The sequence below is a fragment of the Callospermophilus lateralis genome, chromosome 7, assembly GCF_048772815.1.
Source record: "Callospermophilus lateralis isolate mCalLat2 chromosome 7, mCalLat2.hap1, whole genome shotgun sequence".
Taxonomy (NCBI): Eukaryota; Metazoa; Chordata; class Mammalia; order Rodentia; family Sciuridae; genus Callospermophilus; species Callospermophilus lateralis.
In genome coordinates, this window is record NC_135311.1 from 15,222,030 (window position 1) to 15,241,915 (window position 19,886).

A 19,886-nucleotide genomic window follows, 5' to 3' on the forward strand; every position below is an offset into this window, starting at 1 on the left:
CACAAAAAAGATATGGTTAGACTACAGCTTAAGAATAAATTCCAGACTCTCTCCCCAGGTGGGCTGCAAAATGTTGTGACCCCACTAGCCATGGATGAGTGCTCCTCTTGTCTTCTGCCTTTACCAGCAGTTGGCATTGTCAGAATTTTGAATTTTAGCCATGTTTATGAGTGCGTTTATTGCAATTCACTATGACCCATAATATTGCACATCTTTTCCTGTCTTTTTTCCCCTGCATCTATAAATCCCTGTTATTCAGTTGTATGCTCAGATCTTTCATTGATTAAAAAAATATTCAGATAAAACTTATACACAATGAACTACACACATTGAGTGAACAATGCATTGAGTTTTGATATATTAGTGTCTATATGAAACATCACCACAATCATGAGAGTGAACACTGACATGACACACAACAGGTTCCTGGTGCCCCTGTGAAATACCTTCATTTTTGCCTCCTTCATTTGGAAGAAATAAAAACCACTAATAGGCCTTTTATTCTCATATCTAATTGATTAATTTAGAATTCATACGAGTTGTCATATCCCTAGTCTGCATGTTGGGTGACATTGGAACATTTAGTTTGTCTCTCATCCTTAATTAAGTCATATGTAAAATTAGGATTCTGCATGGTGTGGTGGCTCAGACCTGCAATCACAGTGGCCTGGGAGGTTGAGGCAGGAGGATCACAAGTTCAAAGTGAGCCTCAACAACTTACTGAGGCTAAAACAACTTATAAAGACCCTATCTCAAAAATAAAAAAAAATTAAAAGGTCTGCGGATATGGCTCAGTGGCTAGCCACACCTGGGTAAATCCCCAGTAACAAAATAAAAGTAAAATAAAATAAAGATTCCTTCAAGCATGCTGTAAGACCTTGGAGAAAGGTAAGGATTAAAGTATATAAAGAACCTGGAATAGGCCCTGACACATACTAGGGTCCAAAATCCTGAAAGCCAGAATTACCATTGAAGGATTGAGTGAGGGATCCAGAGGACATGGGGGAGTCCTTAGCTTCCCAGTGGCTGTTTTCTTCAAGTGATGGTATCTCTAGAAACTAGGTAGACTTCTAGTGTCTTTTGTATTTTTTTTTTTTTGTATTGTTTGTTTTTTTCAAGGTGAAATTCTGCTAATAGTGATAATTTTACCTTTAAAATTTAGTGACAATCCTAATATTGCTGTGTAATCACCACCTTTATTTTCTTTCTTATCTTTTATTGACTACAAAAGGAAACCATGAATCCGTTAAGAAAACACTCCCCACCACCCTTTTAGGCCCTTGTGACCACCACTTCCCTTTCCATCTGTGAGTTTTCTAATTAACTGATGATACTTCACATGAATGGAATTGTACCATATATGATTTGCTCTTTCTGGTTTTGTTTACTTAGTTTAATATTTTTGAGATTGATCTATGTTATAGGATATATCAGCATTGCTTGGTTTTTATGGCACACATAAAAACTAATTCTCAAGATATAAAAAATTCTCAAGAAAGATAATGCAGGAAGAAATAAAACAACACCAGAATAAGGGCCTGAGATAAAAAATAAGTGGAAATTGAAGAAATTCATGAGCATGCATTGAAGATAATGATGAGGGGATAGGGAGAAAGAACACACAAGCTTCTCACTAGCCATAGAGGTTATCTTGTTCAGAAAAAAATATGTTGATGCCTTATTATTATTATTATCATTATCATTATCATTATTATCTGCACAGGAAAATGAATCTAGAGAGGGTTGAACACTCAAGTGCATCACCAGGCTTTTTTGATCCTTTTGTTTTTGCCTTGGGACAGGGTCTCACCAAGGTACCCAGAGTGGCCTCAGACCTGAATACTGCTGCCTCACCTGCTGAGTGGCTTGGCTCACAGCTGTCCTCCACATGCTGCTTGTGACTGTGGAGCAATTATAGCACAGCTACTTAAGAGAAAAAGGAACCATATATCTCAAGTGGAGCTTCATTAAGAGAATCTTTAAGAAATGAAATGCAGGACAAATAAAGTATACATATTATAAAAGTCTGAGATACAAAACAACAAGAAACTGTAAAAATCCATGGGTGTAAATCAAGACTGTCATGCAGACATAGGATAGAATTATGCACAAGGGCTTAGTAGTGATATAGATTACTTTTACTGATCTAAAATTGAATATATTACATTAATTGTTTTTCATTCAGTAGGATAATTCTATAAAGTAGAGAAAATTGTCTTAATGAGAGGGGCAAAATTGCCTTAGGGTTAGGGTTAGGGTTTTGTCAGTAGCTAATATTGTTTCTCCATTTAAATTGCAAAACTTTTATTATTTGAGTGTCTGCACTGATCAGCACCAAAGGACAGATTGTGCCATAGCCATTGCCCACAGCATGTGGCTGCACACTAGGATGAGGTCATTTCTCCATGTCATAGTTATGAACAATGACATGACTGAGTCTGCACAGCACAGGAAGGCAAAGCAGCTGATGAGCAGAAGAATTGTGTGAGTGGACCATTGTTCTAGGAGTTTCTTGGAGAAAACCTGGAGTTAAAAAGAAGAATGGACCATTGTTTTATTGTGTGTGTGTGTGTATGTGTGTCTTTTCTTACATATACTTAGGGTGACGATGTCCATCTCATTTCATCATCTTTCCTACCCATGTGCCCACTCTCTTCTCCTCCCAACCCTTTGCCCTATCTAAAGCTTAGCTAATCCTCCCATGCTTCCCCACCATTCCCATTATGAGTCAGCATCCTTATATCAGAGAAGACATTCAGCATTTTTGGGGGGTGGATTGGCTAACTTCACTTATCATCATATTATCCAACTCCATCCATTTACTTGAAAATGCTATGAGTTTATTCTCTTTCAATGCTTAGTAATATTCCATTGTGTATATATACCACCTTTTCTTTATGCATTCATCTATTGAAGGACATCTGAATTAGTACACAGTTTAGCTTTTATGAATTGTGCTGCTATAAACATTGATGTGGCTGTGTCCCTGTAGTTTGCTGTTTTTAATTCTTTTGGGTATACACCAAAGAGTGGGATAGCTGGATCAGATAAAGTTTCCATTCCCAGTTTTCCAAGGTATCTCCATACTGCTTTCTAGATTGACTGCACCAATTTTCAGTCCCACCGGCAATGTATAAGTTTGCCTTTTCCCCCACATCCTCATCAACACTTATTGTTGTTTGTCTTTATAATAGCTGCCATTCTGACTGGAGTGAAATGAAATCTTAGAGTAGTGCAAGAAATAATAATAATAATAATAATAATAATAATAATAATAAAGGGTGACACAGAGACAATGAGTAAAGGCAGGAAAGTGGCAGATTGGCTGAGAGGCCAGATGCTAAGCTTTATTTATATCAACAGGTTACATTAGGTCATTAGTACCTTAACTACATTATTGTTTAGGATATCAATAAGGTTGCTTATTTGACAGCTACATTTCACAGTTATACTATGCAATGTTAGATTTATGCAGTTCTCAAGAAAGTTCATTGTCTGAAGTTACTGTTAGGCAGGCAGATCCAGGAGCTCCAGAGCTTGGTGAGACATTGTAATTACCAAATAAGCAAGTTTCTTTTTTCCAGAAGTTATGTGCCTAAGATCAAGGTCAAAACCCTCTTAAAGAATAATACTACAGCAGCCAGGCATCCTGTGTCTTTTACATGGAAGTTCCCCAGCAGCCAGACATTCTGTACCTTTGCACAGAAACTTCCTAGCCAGCAATGCCACAATCACAAAATTCATCAGAAAACTTCATCTTAAGCACAGAACCACTACAGCTCCCCTTTCTTGTTTTTTAAGGCCTTTTGGATAAATAACATTTGTTTCCTTCTTAATGCTGGTGGAGGCAAAATCAGGGTAGGCATTGACAACAGAAACCAACACAAAACAATCCAAGTATCAGTAAACATCCACCTAGGAATAATTGTTTGACCCACATAAAGTAACATGGGTCAAACAATTATTGGGTAACCATGAAGTTCGCCAATCCATTAAGTCTAAACCTCCATCATCTTGTCAGACCTTATCAATGATGTCTTTAAAGTAATCTAACTCATTTGAAATAGAATTACTGTTATCACTTAAGTTAAAGCAACACATATTATTAAGCTCCTGAGATCCTTTATTATGTAATCATAAATAATCAATTGTGGCCCAATTGTTTAGAATAACTCAATAATGTTGTTTTTGTTCTTCATTAAGCATTTGGATGGCCATAGAGGTAAGATTAATATTTTTTACCACCGCACAATAATTGTTTTGTAAGCCCTGACACCTAGTCCAGGGATACTCACTAAGGAAAATCACAAGGCTTTCAATTCTGCCTCAGAGAGAAGTTTACTGAATCATCAGTTTTCATCAAGGGGAAGAGACCTTGTATGGATGCATTATGCAGGATGGTGGCCTATCAAATCCTGTGGGGATGGTAAGAACACAGCCTGCTAAGAGGACAACGGGTACCATGAGACATTTTTTCAGATATATAACAATTTCAGCCAAGCGAACCCAGATATTGTAATGGGTTTTAGAAGTGAAGGAGTCAGACTGTACTGAACTTCCACAGCTGGGGTCCAACAACAGAACAGCAACATTGTTAAGACTGAAAAATTTACAGAGTTTGTGTGAGTGTAGCACTCAAAGCAGTAACTAAGTTTTCTGGAGTATATTTTAACCCTATTTGAGCCAACAGCTGTTGAGCTGAGGTTATTAATGATTTCGTATCTCCCCAAGTCACTGGAAGTCTAGAAGCTTGGAATCCTCTTTCAGAGTGCCTTCTCTTTTGAGGAGAGTGATCCTTGTCCTTTTGTTTGGTGAAATTCTCCTCATCCACAATCAATGAAACTTGGGGATCAGGTTGTGAAGTCCCTGGTGTCCACTCATAATTGGAAGGACTCACACACTCAGCTGGAATCTAAACTGTACCTGTTGGTGTAAGTATAACAGTCAATAATTTCCCTTGTGATCAGAGGCATAGAGGCTTGTCTTCCTGGTTTTGGTGGAACCCTGTATTTTACATAAAATTTTTATAATGGCTGTTTGGGAATAAAATATCTATCCAAAGCAGATGAAAAATTGTGACTATTTTTATTGCATATAGACTGCACCAACTATAAAACAATATCTAAAGCATTATTAATATGAAAGAGGCTAGATTTCTTTTATGTTTTTGTTTTTGTTTAAAAAGGTAAGTTTTAAGAGTACAATGTGCTCATTTAACCAAAGTCTGTCCAGTAGGATTATTAGGAATATTATGATTCAAAATTATATTACTTTGATTATAAAATTGTGCAAAAGCATGAGATGTATATGTGGGGGGCATTGTCCAGTTTTAAATGAGCAGGTTTTCTCATGGTGGCAAAACAAAGCAATAAGTGAGAAATGCAAGTAGATAGCTTTTTAGACCTATGGGCACCAGCCCAGGTGAACCCAGAATGAGTATCAATGGAAACACGAAGAAAGGAGTAAGGCTAAAAAGGAGGAAGATGGGTAACATTAATTTTTAAAGCACATTAGAATGTAGGCCTCATGGACTTACAGACTCCCACATAGGGGCCCAAAAGTGTACGCAATAAGAACAGCTGTTAATTAGAGCATGAGCCTGTTTTGAAGAGAGAAAACATCTTTATTAATGATTGAGCATTTTGATGAAAAAATCCATGTGATTTTATAGCCTCTGAAAATAAAGGAATTTTATAGCTTTATCTGCATGAGTGTTACCTTTCATCAAAGGTTCAGCAGTTTTGGTGTGGCTGAATATATGAGAGAGAAAGACAGGAGACACATGATGCTGCAAAAGAGTTTAAAGGGTTAAAAAAAGAGATAATAAATTGGAATCCAAATAAGGCCATAACACAGATATAAACATATGATGAAGAAGTTTAGTTACATATTGAGAATCTGTAATCATGTTTAAAGTAGTAGATAACAGTCTTAGTGCCAGGACAATGGTAGTGAACTCAGCTTGTTGTGGAGAGACTTGGGGTCGAGTATAATAGTCCATTTATCATCAGTAAACACAGATATTATTTTTGTTTGTTTACCTCCCTCTGTATACATTGTTATTTCATCTATAGAAGAAACAGTAGAAATCAAGGAAGAAGGAGAATGTGTTACCTGAGATAACAAAGATAGTCATCCATTATGAGGTATGTGAAAATTAATAGGTGGTGTAAATTTAGTTAATACAGTTTGATAGTAGGATGAAAACTGTAAATGTTGAAGATGTGGAGACTTTTTTTATAAGTAAGATATAAAACATGAATGTCCATGTCTGTCAAAGATAAAATTTTGTTATAATCATTAGTAATTAACTGAGCACACATGTCAGCAAAAGGCAATATATCATAGGCTAAAAAAATGAGGAAAATATAATTATTTTAATACATATATTTTTATTACAATTAACAACTATTGTTGTAAAAGTAGAAGGTGTTTTAACAAAAATTATTAATAACAATGACATAATAAATGTGGAAAGTTGATTCACAATTTTTGTTGACAACCTTTTATTATTTTTTTTTAAAATCCTGTTTTAAAGAAGGAGTCAAGTAAAAGAAGGAGGCAGCATCCTGTTTCTTGAATAACTGAAAAAAATGAGAGATCAGTTTGGCATCAGCTGTAATTTTTAATTTATGTATTTAAGAAACTATACTCACGAAGATTAGTCTTTTAATTGTAACATAAAAACATAAGAGAAACATGATCAATATCATTAATCATCAATTTTTAGTTGAAGAAAAATTTTGGAAATTATAGATATTGTATCTTTGATAATTTTTAGAAATTAAGACTATTGTTTGGCCACCTAGAAAACCCCAAGAGCCTTAACCTTAAAGACATTTATATATTATTTAATTATTTTATTTGAATTAAATTATTTGAATCCATTTAATTTTTTAAAATTATTTTATTTATGAGCACTCATTGTCTAAATGTAAATTTTGATATCAACTACATAATATAGAGATATAAAGCAGGCCTGTACAATTGAAAATGCCAGGTACAGAAATCCAGTAGATATCCTGGAAACTGAATCAAAAATTTCAGGTTAGCTGACCTTTTTGTCCTTGATACTTATCACACTTATTTCCAACATAACCATATTTATATCCTCTTGAGGATGAGTTAAAGAAATTTTTGGATGTATTTGAGAGTTAACTCTGGGGAAATTTGCCTTTGGATAAATTCAGAATGTAAAAACTTTTATAGTTAGATAAAACAAGACTGATCAGAAAAATATATCAACTTATACAAAATATTTTAAAACTTACACTGGTGTAGTATTAACTTTTTTAAAAAATCAGGCCAGAGTGTAGTTTTAGCTCAGATAAGAGTCAGTGAAAGCTTGTGAAATTTTTAGAAAAATCTTTTTTTTTTTTTTTTCTGTTAGAAAAGAAAGCTTGTACATTTAAAAATTTTCTCCTTTTTTTTTTTCCTGTGTTGGAATATTAGGGAGAAACTGGGTAAAAAACCTGGCTGAAAACAGGTGAGATAGCCATCTAAGCAGCTTGAATTGAAAAGAGATGTTTTTTTTTTTCCTTGTGTTTTAACTGGTTTTTCATAAGCCTAGTGAATCTTGTAGGTTTTTAAATTCACATTTTAAATATAAGGCTAGGCAAGTTAGAGATCCAGCAGAAGTTAAATGGTAAGTAAAATTGGTATAACCATTTTTTTTTTTAAAAAATGAACACAATCCCTTTATTTTTATTTATTTATTTTTATGTGGTGCTGAGGATAGAATGCATTTATCAAAATTTCTCAGTTCACTTCCTTCTTAAAGCCTTTCTTTTAATTTACCCACATTAGAGTTCAGTCTTTTTAAAATGAATTCCATGGTTTTGAATAATGGCTGGCATCCATTTTATGTGTACAGTACAGAAAAGTCTCTTCACCTTAAAAGTGAACTTGGTATTGTTTTGTTTGCTGTTGTTGTTTCTTGGTTTTTTTGTTCATTTGTTTATGAGACCATCTTGCTGTGATGCCCACCCTGGTCTCACACTTGTGGGCTTATTGTCATGCCTCAGCCTCCTGATCTGTTGGGACAGCAGGCACAGTGTGCCAGGTCACCTCCACTTGTTACCCAAGGGCTGCTCTTTTGTGTATCCTGACAATCAGTCCTCTGAGGTCTGGTCTCTTTTGTCTCCTCAGGAAGGGATTTAGATGGAATGAAAGAAGTATCCTTTGCATCTTGGTTTCTTTTATTTAGTAAAATGCATTTAAGTTTCATTTCCATTGTTGAGCTAAGGAAAAGGCTACTATTTTTGTTTAATGGAAATTTTATAAAAGTATATTTCCTTCTCTGTAAATTTGCAAAAGAATGTGTGTATTCCTTCCAGTGTACAGTGATAGTGAAGGAAGCTGCTGTCCACACTTGCATATATACAAGTTGTCCACCTCATGGTTTGCTGCTTTGCCAATGAGGCTTCTTTTAAAATAGACATGTTTTCTTTTCCTCTTTTTCCTTTCCTCCTCCACAACCTGTCAAGGGGGAACAAGATCATCTTTACCTATCCTAGACCAGACACCTTTGAGCACATACCCACCACAGGAACCAAGGAATTAGACTTCAGGGATGGCACCAAAAGACCTAAGGAACTCCTATCTCCCAAATTAAAAAGTGAATTAAATTCCTCTCAAGGGACTTCTTGACAGGCAGCCTTTGAATGGCTTTTTAAAAAACCTTGCCCTGCTGGATACAGTGGCTCATGCCTGTAATCCCCTTGTCTCAGGAGGCTGAGGCAGGAGGATCAAGAGTTCAAAGTCAGCCTCAGCCAAAGTGAGGCCCTAAGCAACTCAGTGAGACCATGTCTCTAAATAAAATATAAAACAAGGTTAGGGATGGGGCTCAGTGGTCAAGGGACCCTGAGTCCAATTCCCAATACCTCCAAAAAACAAGACAACAACAATAAAAACAAACTCTGTTCCCTGTGATGAGCAGAATCACATCCTCTAGGACTGGAGCCCCCTGTGCTTCTTCATTGATAGCAAAGCAATAATGTACCTGCTTTTCCTTTTTGTCAAAACCACGTCATTCTTGTGCAATTGGCATGAGGGACAAGGTGCAGCCTTCAGTAACATGCACCATTCCTGTGGGCATCAGTTTACAAATAATGTGGGTAAAATTTGGAAGTGTGATTCATGGATCATAAGGCAACTTTATTATGGAAAAAGAAAACCACAGCACTCCTGCCCAGAGACTGTATGTGGCAGCCCAGCAACAATCAAGAGTCCTTCCTGTGCTCTGCCACCAAGCAGTATTTGTTACTATTGTTTTGTGTGAGTGTGTGCCATTCTGAGTGCTTATTGGGATCTTGTAGTTTTATTTTATTTTCCAGAGACATGGGTTGTTGAGCATCTTTTCAGACACCTTCCTGCTGTCTCTAGAGCTTATTTTGTGAAGGGTCTTTTCATGTTTCCTTTCTTCTCCATTTGTCATTTTCTGTAACTCCTGTGGCACAGGAGACCATCATTTTAATTTGTTGGATCTGTTTGTTAACTAAGGCATTAGTTATTGTACATTTTGAATATTTTATTATTTAGGAGATATAGATGTGCAGCATTTTCACAAGTTACCTGAACCAGTCCTCAATTTTCAGTTGCTTCTTAGGTCATAATTTTAAAGCCAAAATTACCAGATAGGAGTAATGATAATATGAGACAGTAAAATATAACACTGCAACATTTCCTGCAGTTCATCTTTTGAAATATTCAGTGTCATAAAATTCATCTATTTAGAAAAGCAACTCGGATTTTTTTTTCCTTTTTTCTGATTAAAACAATATTTCAAATCCATAATTTCCATGACACGTTATCAAGGCCAGTAATTTTCCCTGTGTTTCTCTACAATTTGTATTTGACATTTTGACTTCATGTAAAACATGTTACTCAGAAAATAAAGAAACTGTTGCCACCCAAGACAGCATACCCTTGAAAGACTGGAGAGGACAGAGGGCTGCTTAACTGAATTCATAACAAGAGCTCCTCCTCCTTCTTCAGATAAATTTCAAGGTGGTGCACACCTGTAATCCCAGCTACTTGGGAGGTTGAGTCAAGAGAACTACAAGTTTGAGGTCAGTCTAGTTTTGCAAGGTACTAAGCAACTTTTTTCAAGATAAAAAATAAAAAGACCTGGGGATGTGGCTCGGTGGTTGATCACTGCTGGGTTCAATCCTTGGCCAAAACAAATAAACAAAAGAAAAATGATTTGTGGACTGTTGTTATGCCTCAGTGGTAGAGCATTTGCCTAGCACATGTGAGGCACTGAGTTTGACCCTCAGCACTACATTAAAGTAAATAAATTTGAGGCTGGGGATGCGGTAGCATGCTCACCTGGCATGCATGCGGCCCGGGTTCGATCCTCAACACCACATACAAACAAAGATGTTGTGTCCACCGAAAACTAAGAAATAAATATTAAAAATTCTCTTTCTCTCTCTCTCTCTCTCTCTCTTTAAAAAAATTAAAGTAAATAAATGAAATAAAGAAAATGTCTCCATATACAACTAAAAATATTAAGAAAGGTAAGTTTTGGATCTGATTCACTAAAATGCCATAAAAGTGTTAGAATATTCTAAAAATTATATTTTGGCATCTTTAGAATCACAGCATATAAAATTCTTTTTATCTTAGAGAATTTTTTCACAGAAGTTTATAAGGTTACTGGAAACCTCATTTTAAAAACATATTTTTACATATGTATTTTTATGGAGTACCTTATGGTAAGTCAGTACATGTATATAAATTGTAGTAATCAGATCATAGTAATGAGGATTTTCATCTTTTCAGCTGATAATGGTTTTTAATATTGGGAATTTCATTTTAAAACACAATTTAGGTTGTTTTAACTAATAGTTCTGCTACTGGGTCAGAGAAGTACCTAAAGTGATTCCTCCATTCTGTTTTTGGTGCCCCTCACTGAACTCATTCCATGTGTCCTTTGCCTGCTCTTCCCATTCCATGCTGACCACCATTCCATTCTGTTCTACTATATTTACTTACTGCTTTCTACAAAAGAGTAGGAACATGTGCTGCTTGTCCTTCAGAACCAGGCATGTTTCTCTTAACATAAAGAAAGTCAAGGGCCACTTTTTGTTATGGTAAGATGCACATAAGAAGAAATTTACCACTTTATCCTTTTTTTTTAATTCCAACTTCTTTCTTTTATTTGTTTGTTTTGCATTTACATGACAGTTGGTAGTATTTTGACATATTATAGATACCTGGGTTGCAACCTAAAACAATTTTGGTCCCATTCTCTGGTTGAATATTTTGATCCTTTCTAAGAGTGCAGATCATATTTATTCCCTCAAGAATTTTTTTATTTTTGTTTCCAGCTGAATAATATTCCATGATATGCCAAGGACATGTTTTGCTTTTACATTCATATGCTTTTGGGCATTGAGGCATTTCTGATGTGGACCACCATTAATAATGCTACTTTGAGCACTAGTGTACATACAGTAACTTGAGTCCTTACATTCAGTTCTTTTTAAAAGATCAATAAGAGGACAATTGATGAATCAGGGGTAATTTGTGACAATAAATATGTCAATATTTATTGGGAAGAATACAGCTCACTTAAGCACTTATTAAGTAAGACCTGCTGTACACTGTCAATGTATTTTCAATGACTCACCCAGGCCAGGAAGGTCCCACTTCATAACAATCACTTGCTGACACCAAGCAGATATATTGGGCCCTTGTGTTAACTCAAAAAGTAAAGAATTGACATTTCTATAAATTTGTTATTCATTTGTTTTAAAGTAACAGATTTAACCAAACATGCATATCTCCATATTAACTTCCTCCAGAGGGCATATATTCTAGGCTATAATTTACTGTTCATAAGCCAGTTTATTGGCATATTAGGAAAACTTATCTATCATCACTAGTTAAGTATGTGCTATCTTCACCCACAAAGATTTCAAAAAGTTAATGATTTGTTTTTCAGTGCAGATCAGCAGCATAGGACTGGTTGTGGCATAGCCATTGGCCACCATCATATGGATATAATAATAAACTGGGTCATTGTTCCCCGTAGTTCTTGAGGAGGAGAAGATGTTGTCCAAACAGTACATGAACACAAATAAACTCATGAGCAGCAGGATGGTCCAGGTGGCCCTCTGCACGGGGGATGCCTTTGAAGAAAGCCTGGTGTTGTGGAGGTGCTGGATGTGCCTCCTATGCCTGCACAGGAGGGCCACCATGTACCCACTCGAGAGGGCCATTAACCCTATGAGAAAGACATCCCGGAATACACCTAATACAGAAAATAAATGCCTGAAGAAGTAACTCATTTGAACAATTTTGCAGGGTTCAGTAATAAACACAATGACATTTGAGGTCACATTGGGAATGGCATTAGAGGACAAGGAGAAGTGAGCACTGAAGGACATGTAGAAAGCCCACAGGAAAACAAGGACACACAGGGTCTGCTGTGGGGATTTATGTTTGAACTTGGCCAAGCAGGAGCTTCTGGGGCTGAGTGTGATGGCCTGGAGGACACTCAGCAGGCAGGTGGCACAAATGGAGAAGCCCCTCAGAAACCTGTGCACGTAGATGACTGATTTACACTTGATGTCATCCCAAAAATCCTGAGAAAGAGCAACATCTGTAGCTATGTACCCCAAAATTGTCATCATCCCTATGTGGACTAGGGCCAAGAGACCAATGATCAGGTCAGTGGGCTTGAGCCTGTGCTGGAGGAGGAATGTGAAGATGTGGAAGAGAAGGAGGATGGAGTTGGCTGAGATCCCAAGGCCAACTTCGGAGAAAAATGCATTTCTTATGCCAATATAATCATAGAGTTTGTTGGAGATTTTCATCTTTTGAGCAATGAATCACATAGTATATATCTTAGGAGAAAATGAAGAAAATACTTTATTTTGAATAGCATAACACCCATTAATCTCAGCCTCTCCTGTTACCATCAGGACATGTGTGGATTCACCCCAACACACTCTTTTCTCACTTCAACATTCAAGTCTCTCTGACACTCTCCGGGTGCCATTTTCCTGTTATTACCAAATCATGTCTGGATTGTGTAATGATTTGGGGGCTGTCATCTTTCCTGTGCATTCAGAATTATAATGTGCTACTGAAAATATTTCTAGTTTATAATATCATCTTGAAGTTTTTGGCATAGTGCCTTAATTGGTTTCTATCTTTATCTTCTCAATTCAGCCTCAAGTCCATATTAAAAATTGTGCAATTATTGATGCATTTAAATGGGAGGCTTGCATAACAATAGAGAATTCCAACTCTCTCAAGAAATGAATCTTGATGGAGTAGTTGTATACCTGGTTATGTTATTGGAGTTTTATCTTTAGTCTTATTTATTACCAGACCTAATATCTTTAATACATCAACCAAGCCAACATTAACAACTACACACTATAAAACATGTTGTTTGAATATGCATTTAAAATCTACCATTTATTTCAAGTGTGATCTTGAGCAGTCTCTGATGCTTTATTCTTATCATCTCACCTATAAATATGGGCAGGCATATTACCTGAACTCAAGAGCTATTGTGTGTGCAAGAGGGTGAAGTACCAAATGTGGAAGTGTTTTTAACATATAATGACATTAAGAAATATTGACCATTATTTTTAATTATGTGATTCCTCACAGGTGACTGAACGGACATTTCAGTTTTTTTTTTTTAAATAATAACTACCTCTGTTGCTGCCTCAAAAGAGTTCCATAATTTTGGAACATTTTATCACTATCTGTAGAAAATTCTTTGGTGATATTTTAAGACTGTCTTTGAATCACCAGTGTACCTATATGTCTTATATACATATTATTATTATCACCAGAATAATTGTCCTAAGTGTTCCATGTCCAGTTATCAATTATTATTAGAAATATATTCTATTTTTTTCTACTCAGTCATCTGGAATCAGGGAGGTAATTAAAGTCACAGTGAAAGTGATTCTGAGTCATTCCATTGTAAAGTTTTCATTAAAGTACAAGAAGTTGAACTTAGTCTGAAAGAAGGACCTTCAAAAGAGTCCCATTTGTCATCTCCTAGAATTAAGAAATTTCAGTTCAGAGTCCAGGCATAAACTTGAGAAAGAAAATTTGATGTTGATCTACCAATGGAATATTTCCTATACAAGGCATGTTTGTATTTTATTTCAAGTGTCTGAAATTGTAGGTATATATTTCAAATCATTTCCAGTCATATTTTAAAAAGTAAATATCATTAGAAAATTATGCATGTGAGGCTAAATCATTTCATGACTCTTTAGAACATGTTAATGTATAAGTCAGTATACTAAACATGGGTGCAGTGGGGCACGACTCTAAATCCAGCAGTTAGAGAGGCTGAGAAAGGACAATTTTAAGTTCAAAGCCAGCCTAAGCAGTGGTGAGGTGCTAAGCAACTCAGTAAGACCCTATCTCTAAATAAAATATAAAATATGGCTGGAGATGTTGCTTAGTGGTTTAATTCACCTGAGTTCAATTCCCAGTACTAAGAAAAGAAAAATACTAAGAAACAATAAAAGGAAAACATTCATGAACATAGGATGCCATGTATAAATCCAAGGTTATGTATATAATTGGTTAAAACTGGAATGCTCTTGTTTGTTTTAATTTTTAATTGGAATATACCCTTTGTACTTGCATATGGGGCCCAGTATTAGAATTCAACATATGTATATAGCATGTTGGGATCAAAGTGTGTCAATTTCCATCTTCCCCAAAGTTCTTATTTTTATGTTGGAAACTTGCAAACACTTCTCTGGATACTTTAAGTTTTACAAGTAACTATTAAGGACGGTAATCACCCTATTGTGCTACAAGTCCTGGGCCACTTTTCTCTCTTAAGTCTTTTTGGCACTCCACAATCACCATCTATCTCATTTTCTAATTATAGATCTAGAAAGCTTTTCTCTTCACAGCTTCTGTGTGATCAACCTTTTCAGGTTCAATGCATGAGTTTCAGCATGCAATATTCATGGAAAATAAAAACTCTGTACTACCATTAATGAAGAACAATATTTTCCCCAAGTAATGATCAGGTAAAATGACAAAATTTTCTGCATTCACTCATTCATTGTTTTGGGGTTGTTCTCATAATAAGTCCAGAAGAAAGATTAGAATATAGAAATAAAATGTCCACATGTTTCCAACTTTTCTGAATTACATTTGATCATCAGTCCTACATTGTTTTATTTTGTGACATCAATGGATATACAAATGGCATATGCTCATTCTTATAAATTGATTTCATATAAGTCAACTATTTGTGGGTATTTTTATGGTATAAGTTTAAATATATTTACGTTAGCATGTGATAAATAACTTTTAAAATGTTTTAGGCCAGGGAGAGTAGACTGACACAGGAGATTTCCAAGTTAAAACCCAGCCACAGTAGCTTAGCAAAGCCTTAATCAACTAGTGAGACCCTGCCTCAAGATAAAAAAAAAAAAAATGATTGGGGTTGTGGCTCAGTGTTTAACATTAATGTGAGTTCAATTACTGGTACAGAAAAAAATAAAATTGCCCTCTTTCAACAACAATAAAAGAGTGTATTATGAAACAAACAAAAAAATTGCATTATATGACATACAGGATCTGCTTTAAAATTATTTAAACATTTGAACCTTGTAAAAAACAAGCATGAAAACACTCATTGAATAAAATGTTTTAATCACCCGTGTCTCAATGCCATTGACTGACTTTAAGTTCAGTGTTACTGAGAAATCTGCAGTCCTCCAAACAGAAATAATGAAAATCAGGAGTGTATAGTGCCATGAGTTTGCAATCATACTCAAAAATGCATGGATTTTTTTGTTCATTGCCTTAAAGCCAGTGGAAACTTGTTTTCTGAAACTGAATTTCTGTATTAGTAACAGGAAAGCTTAGACTCTTTCCTGATGTCTGCATGAATTCAAGGGACACAATTTGCTGTAATCCTAAGCACAATTATTCTCTCTCCATGTAGTGCCCAGACAAACCCCAGAAAAATGCTTTTCTAGTCATCCTGCTGTCTCCAGTTTTGAACCACAATCATATCAGCAAATGCTGCACATCAAGTCTATATGATTGAAATTATGTAAGTATATCACAGTGGTAATGTAACGAATGTTCTATAGTATTGTCCACGCTGATGAACCATTGTTGTGGGAAAGCATCCTGGGGAATGAGAACCATTCATAAATGGGAGCTAAGGAAAATCCTGTGGCACCAACCTTCCCTTCTCTGGTCCATCTCAATCACACCTGACACAGCACACCTTAGGTGATCAGGGGACAGAACACAAGCTTTTTACCATCATTGGGGTGATTGGAGAACCCCTCCTCAATAAGGGACTTAGGGTTGATGCTGCCAATTTGGTATCTTGATGCCCTCCTGTATCAACACTAATATTGTACTTTATGCATTTGAGAAATCAAGCTGCCCCCAGACTCGACATTCTCTGGGGAAGGATGTATAAATCACAGTGACTATAACTTGAATTTCTGAAATAGGTCACCCTTGATGAATCCACATCTGGTAAGAGGAAGGAAAATCTAAGTAAGTAGATGAGTAGAGCACATTACACATTTTTTAAAAAAGAAATGTCTACAAATTACAGAACTTTCATTGGTTAGTGCTTATAATAAAGACTTGGGGACCCTCATGGTGAAGACTCCTTTTAACATCTAGATCATGAAAGCAGTCCTGTTAGACAATGTGCAGTCAACAATACCATGGGTGGCTCACGATACATACATCATCATACATGTTCCCTCAAACTAGTGAGAAATGCTTAGGCGGTGGATATGAGCTGGAGGTCAGGACAGAAGTTAGAGAATTACAGGAGGAGAATACCCCTCTGCAAAACTCACTGCAAGTTTGCCTTCTTAGGACATTCCAATTCCAGGTGAAGGAGTGAAGGGAGCACACATCTGTTCTCTCCTCTGCAGTGTGAGCATCATCATGCCTCTCTCTCAGGGGTGAGATGACAGAGGAATCCTTTTACTTACTCACCTCTAAAGATTGCATGAATTTTCATGATCACACAGCTCCATTTCATTGTTGCAATCTTCCCCATCCTCCCTTCTATTCATTAAGGTAAAAATGGAAAAAGGGGGATGAAGCAGGTGAGATTAGTCCTGCTTCAAGCAATTGGGTTTGGAGCTGAGGTCAATGTAGGCAGCACTTTCTACCTTGTGGCACTTCTTGTGCTGGAAATCTATGAAGAGCACATGATATAGGCTTACATTTAGCTAGTCATGCTACAGATATGAAAAAGTGAGTTTTGGAAAAAAAATCTAAAATGTAGGTACTGTTATCATGGTAGAGTGGGATTTGACTGACCTAAATGTTCCTCTAAACAAAATTAGATTCAAATGTTTCCAATCTAACAGAAATTGCAAAGAATATTCCTCTTTAGTGACCAAATCATAAAGGACTCATGAACACAATTATTCTTCCTCTAAACTATTCTGAATTATATTCCTGGGTATTTTTTTTTGCCAGTAATGGGAAACGACCAGCATGTTCATTTGATTTTTAAAAATATTTAATGTATATTAAAAACTTATCATCATTGCCCTTTCCTAACTGATAGAATACAGCATAGGGGAATTTTTAATTTGTGAAATTAAATTGAATGCAAAGACATACTGAAAAAGTTTAAGTAGATATTTAATACTAGTGTGAGTTTTCCTTCGACGAAATGAGGTTTTGAGCATAATACCTCATTTCCTTCTAGAGATTTTAAAAATTAAAATGATTCAAACTTTGTAAGTCACTTACTGATGCTCTATTTGTTTATGCACATGACAGAAGCAGAGGTATAGATAATAAAATGTCCAATTAAAACTTATGGCTTTCCTGATAATATGTATATACCAGTAAATAGTATATAAAGACTCTAGAATAGATAAGTTGTCACTAGATATCACTAAATTACAAAAATAAATGGAAAAATTAAAATTAATTAATATTCTCTATGAGAAATTGAGTAACTTTAGGAGTATCTAAATTGAAGAGGCAAACATTCTTAGAAGAGAATATCCTCATTGCACCATGAGAACACAGTCCTCTGGGCTCAGTAGGGCTGTTGAGCTGATGTCTCCTGCAGCTACCAGACAGTTCACTAAAAGGCTCAGATTCCCTCCTCCCACAGCTTTTCTAGGGCCACCCAAACACTGATTCTGCATCTGAGGACACAGAGACACTTACCCAGATGGCTGAGGCAGGGAAGGACTCAGAGAAGTTGAGAAGCGCCGAAAGAGATGTGAGGTTTTAGGAAAGGATGTCTTTAAGTCCTGTCTCTTCAGGGATGTAATTTTAATGTCTGCAAAGGTGACAAGATCCCACTGGAGAACACAGAACGGTGGCTTCCCCAGTGGAACATGTCCCCTGTCTCGTAGTTTTACTTTCTTCTCTGGTGGATAACAACAGTCCTGGGAGAGCTGGGCCCCAAACTTTTCTCTAAGTTCCCTGGACACTTCAGGAGAGAGATCTTGATTGGGCTCATGTCCCCATCATATTGACAAGCCCAGTTACACTCATTCTGATCCTGAGGTCAATACAAACCATTCCACAATTGACCATGCTTCTATTTTGGGGTGATGGATTCCTGGCACCCGTCAGGGTTTCCCAGTGGCTCTGAGGGTCCTCACCCTACAATGTGTGATGGGCTCTTTCCCCCTTGTGTGTTCCCACATAGAGCCCCCTGTTTCTGGGTACTGTTGGTTCTGTGTGCCTTCGTTTTCTGTTAGGAACAGGGTCTCTGTTCTAATGCTTAAGTCCTTGTTCCATCAGTCTGTCATGATATATATTTTTTTCATCACAACTTTTAGTAATTTGAGTTTTTTCTCTCTTTGTTAGCTTGGCTAAGGGTTTCTCAATTTGGTTAATTTTTTCACAAACATTTTGTTTTTCAATTTGTTGAATTTTTCTTTTGTTTCAATTTTATTGATTTCAACTCTGATTTTAATTATTTTGCCTCCTACTGCTGTTGGTGTATATTTGTTCTTTTTTTTCCCTAGGGCTTTGAAATACAATCTTATATTTTATTTGGCTATTTTCTATTCTTTTAATGAATGAGCTCAATGCAATAAACTTTTCTTTTAGAACTGCCTTCATAGTGTCCCAGAAATTTTTATATGTTGTATCACTATTCTCATTTCTAAGTGTTTTTTGAAATTATATCTCTGATTTCTTTTGTCATCCATTGGTCATTCAATAGTGAATTATTTACTCTCCAGGTGTTAGAGTATGTACTATTTTTATTTTACATTTGATTTCTAATTTTGTTCCATTATTATGATCTGATAAAATTCAGGGTAGAATCTCTAGGTTTTTTTGTTTTTCTTTCTTTTTCTTTTTTGTATTTGCTACTATTTGCTTTGTGGCATAACATATGGTCTATTTTGGGGAAGGATCCATGTGCTGCTGAGAAGAAAGTGTGTGTTTGCTTGTTGATGGAGGGAATATTCTATATATGTCTGTAAGTCAACATATTGATTGAATTATTGACTTCTATAGTTTCTTTGTTTAGTTTTTGTTGGGAAGATCTATCCAGTGGCGAGAGAGATGTATAAAAGTCACCCAGGGTTATTGTGTTGTGGTCTTTTTTGTTCTTGTATTTGAGAAGGGTTTGTTTGACATAGATGCCCCATTTTTTAAAGCATAGATATTTATGATTGTTATGTCTGGTTGAAGTATGAATTCCTTAATCAGTATGAAATCTCCTTCTTTATCTCTTTTCACTAGCTTTGGTTTGAAGTCCACTTTTCTGATATGAGGATGGAAAAACCCTGCTTATTTACATGGTGCATGCGAGTGGTGTGCTTTTATCAACCCTTTCAGCTTAAATTTGTGGATTTCTTTTCCTGTGTGATGAATATCTTGAAGGCAACATATTGTTGGGATTTTTA

At 35.9% G+C, this 19,886-nt stretch overlaps 1 protein-coding gene across 1 annotated transcript; it reads right to left on the reverse strand.

The window, feature by feature from the left end:
• Positions 1–11,891: 11,891 nt before the first annotated feature.
• Positions 11,892–12,824, reverse strand: LOC143404043 (vomeronasal type-1 receptor 90-like). The gene has a single exon (XM_076862406.1). The coding sequence runs from the start codon at positions 12,822–12,824 to the stop codon at positions 11,892–11,894; it is 933 nt and encodes a 310-aa protein (XP_076718521.1).
• Between the last annotated feature and the right edge of the window lie 7,062 nt (positions 12,825–19,886).

Coding starts and splice junctions, on each gene's coding strand:
- LOC143404043 (XM_076862406.1), bottom strand. CDS start 12,824: ATGAAAATCTCCAACAAACTCTATGATTATATTGGCATAAGAAATGCA.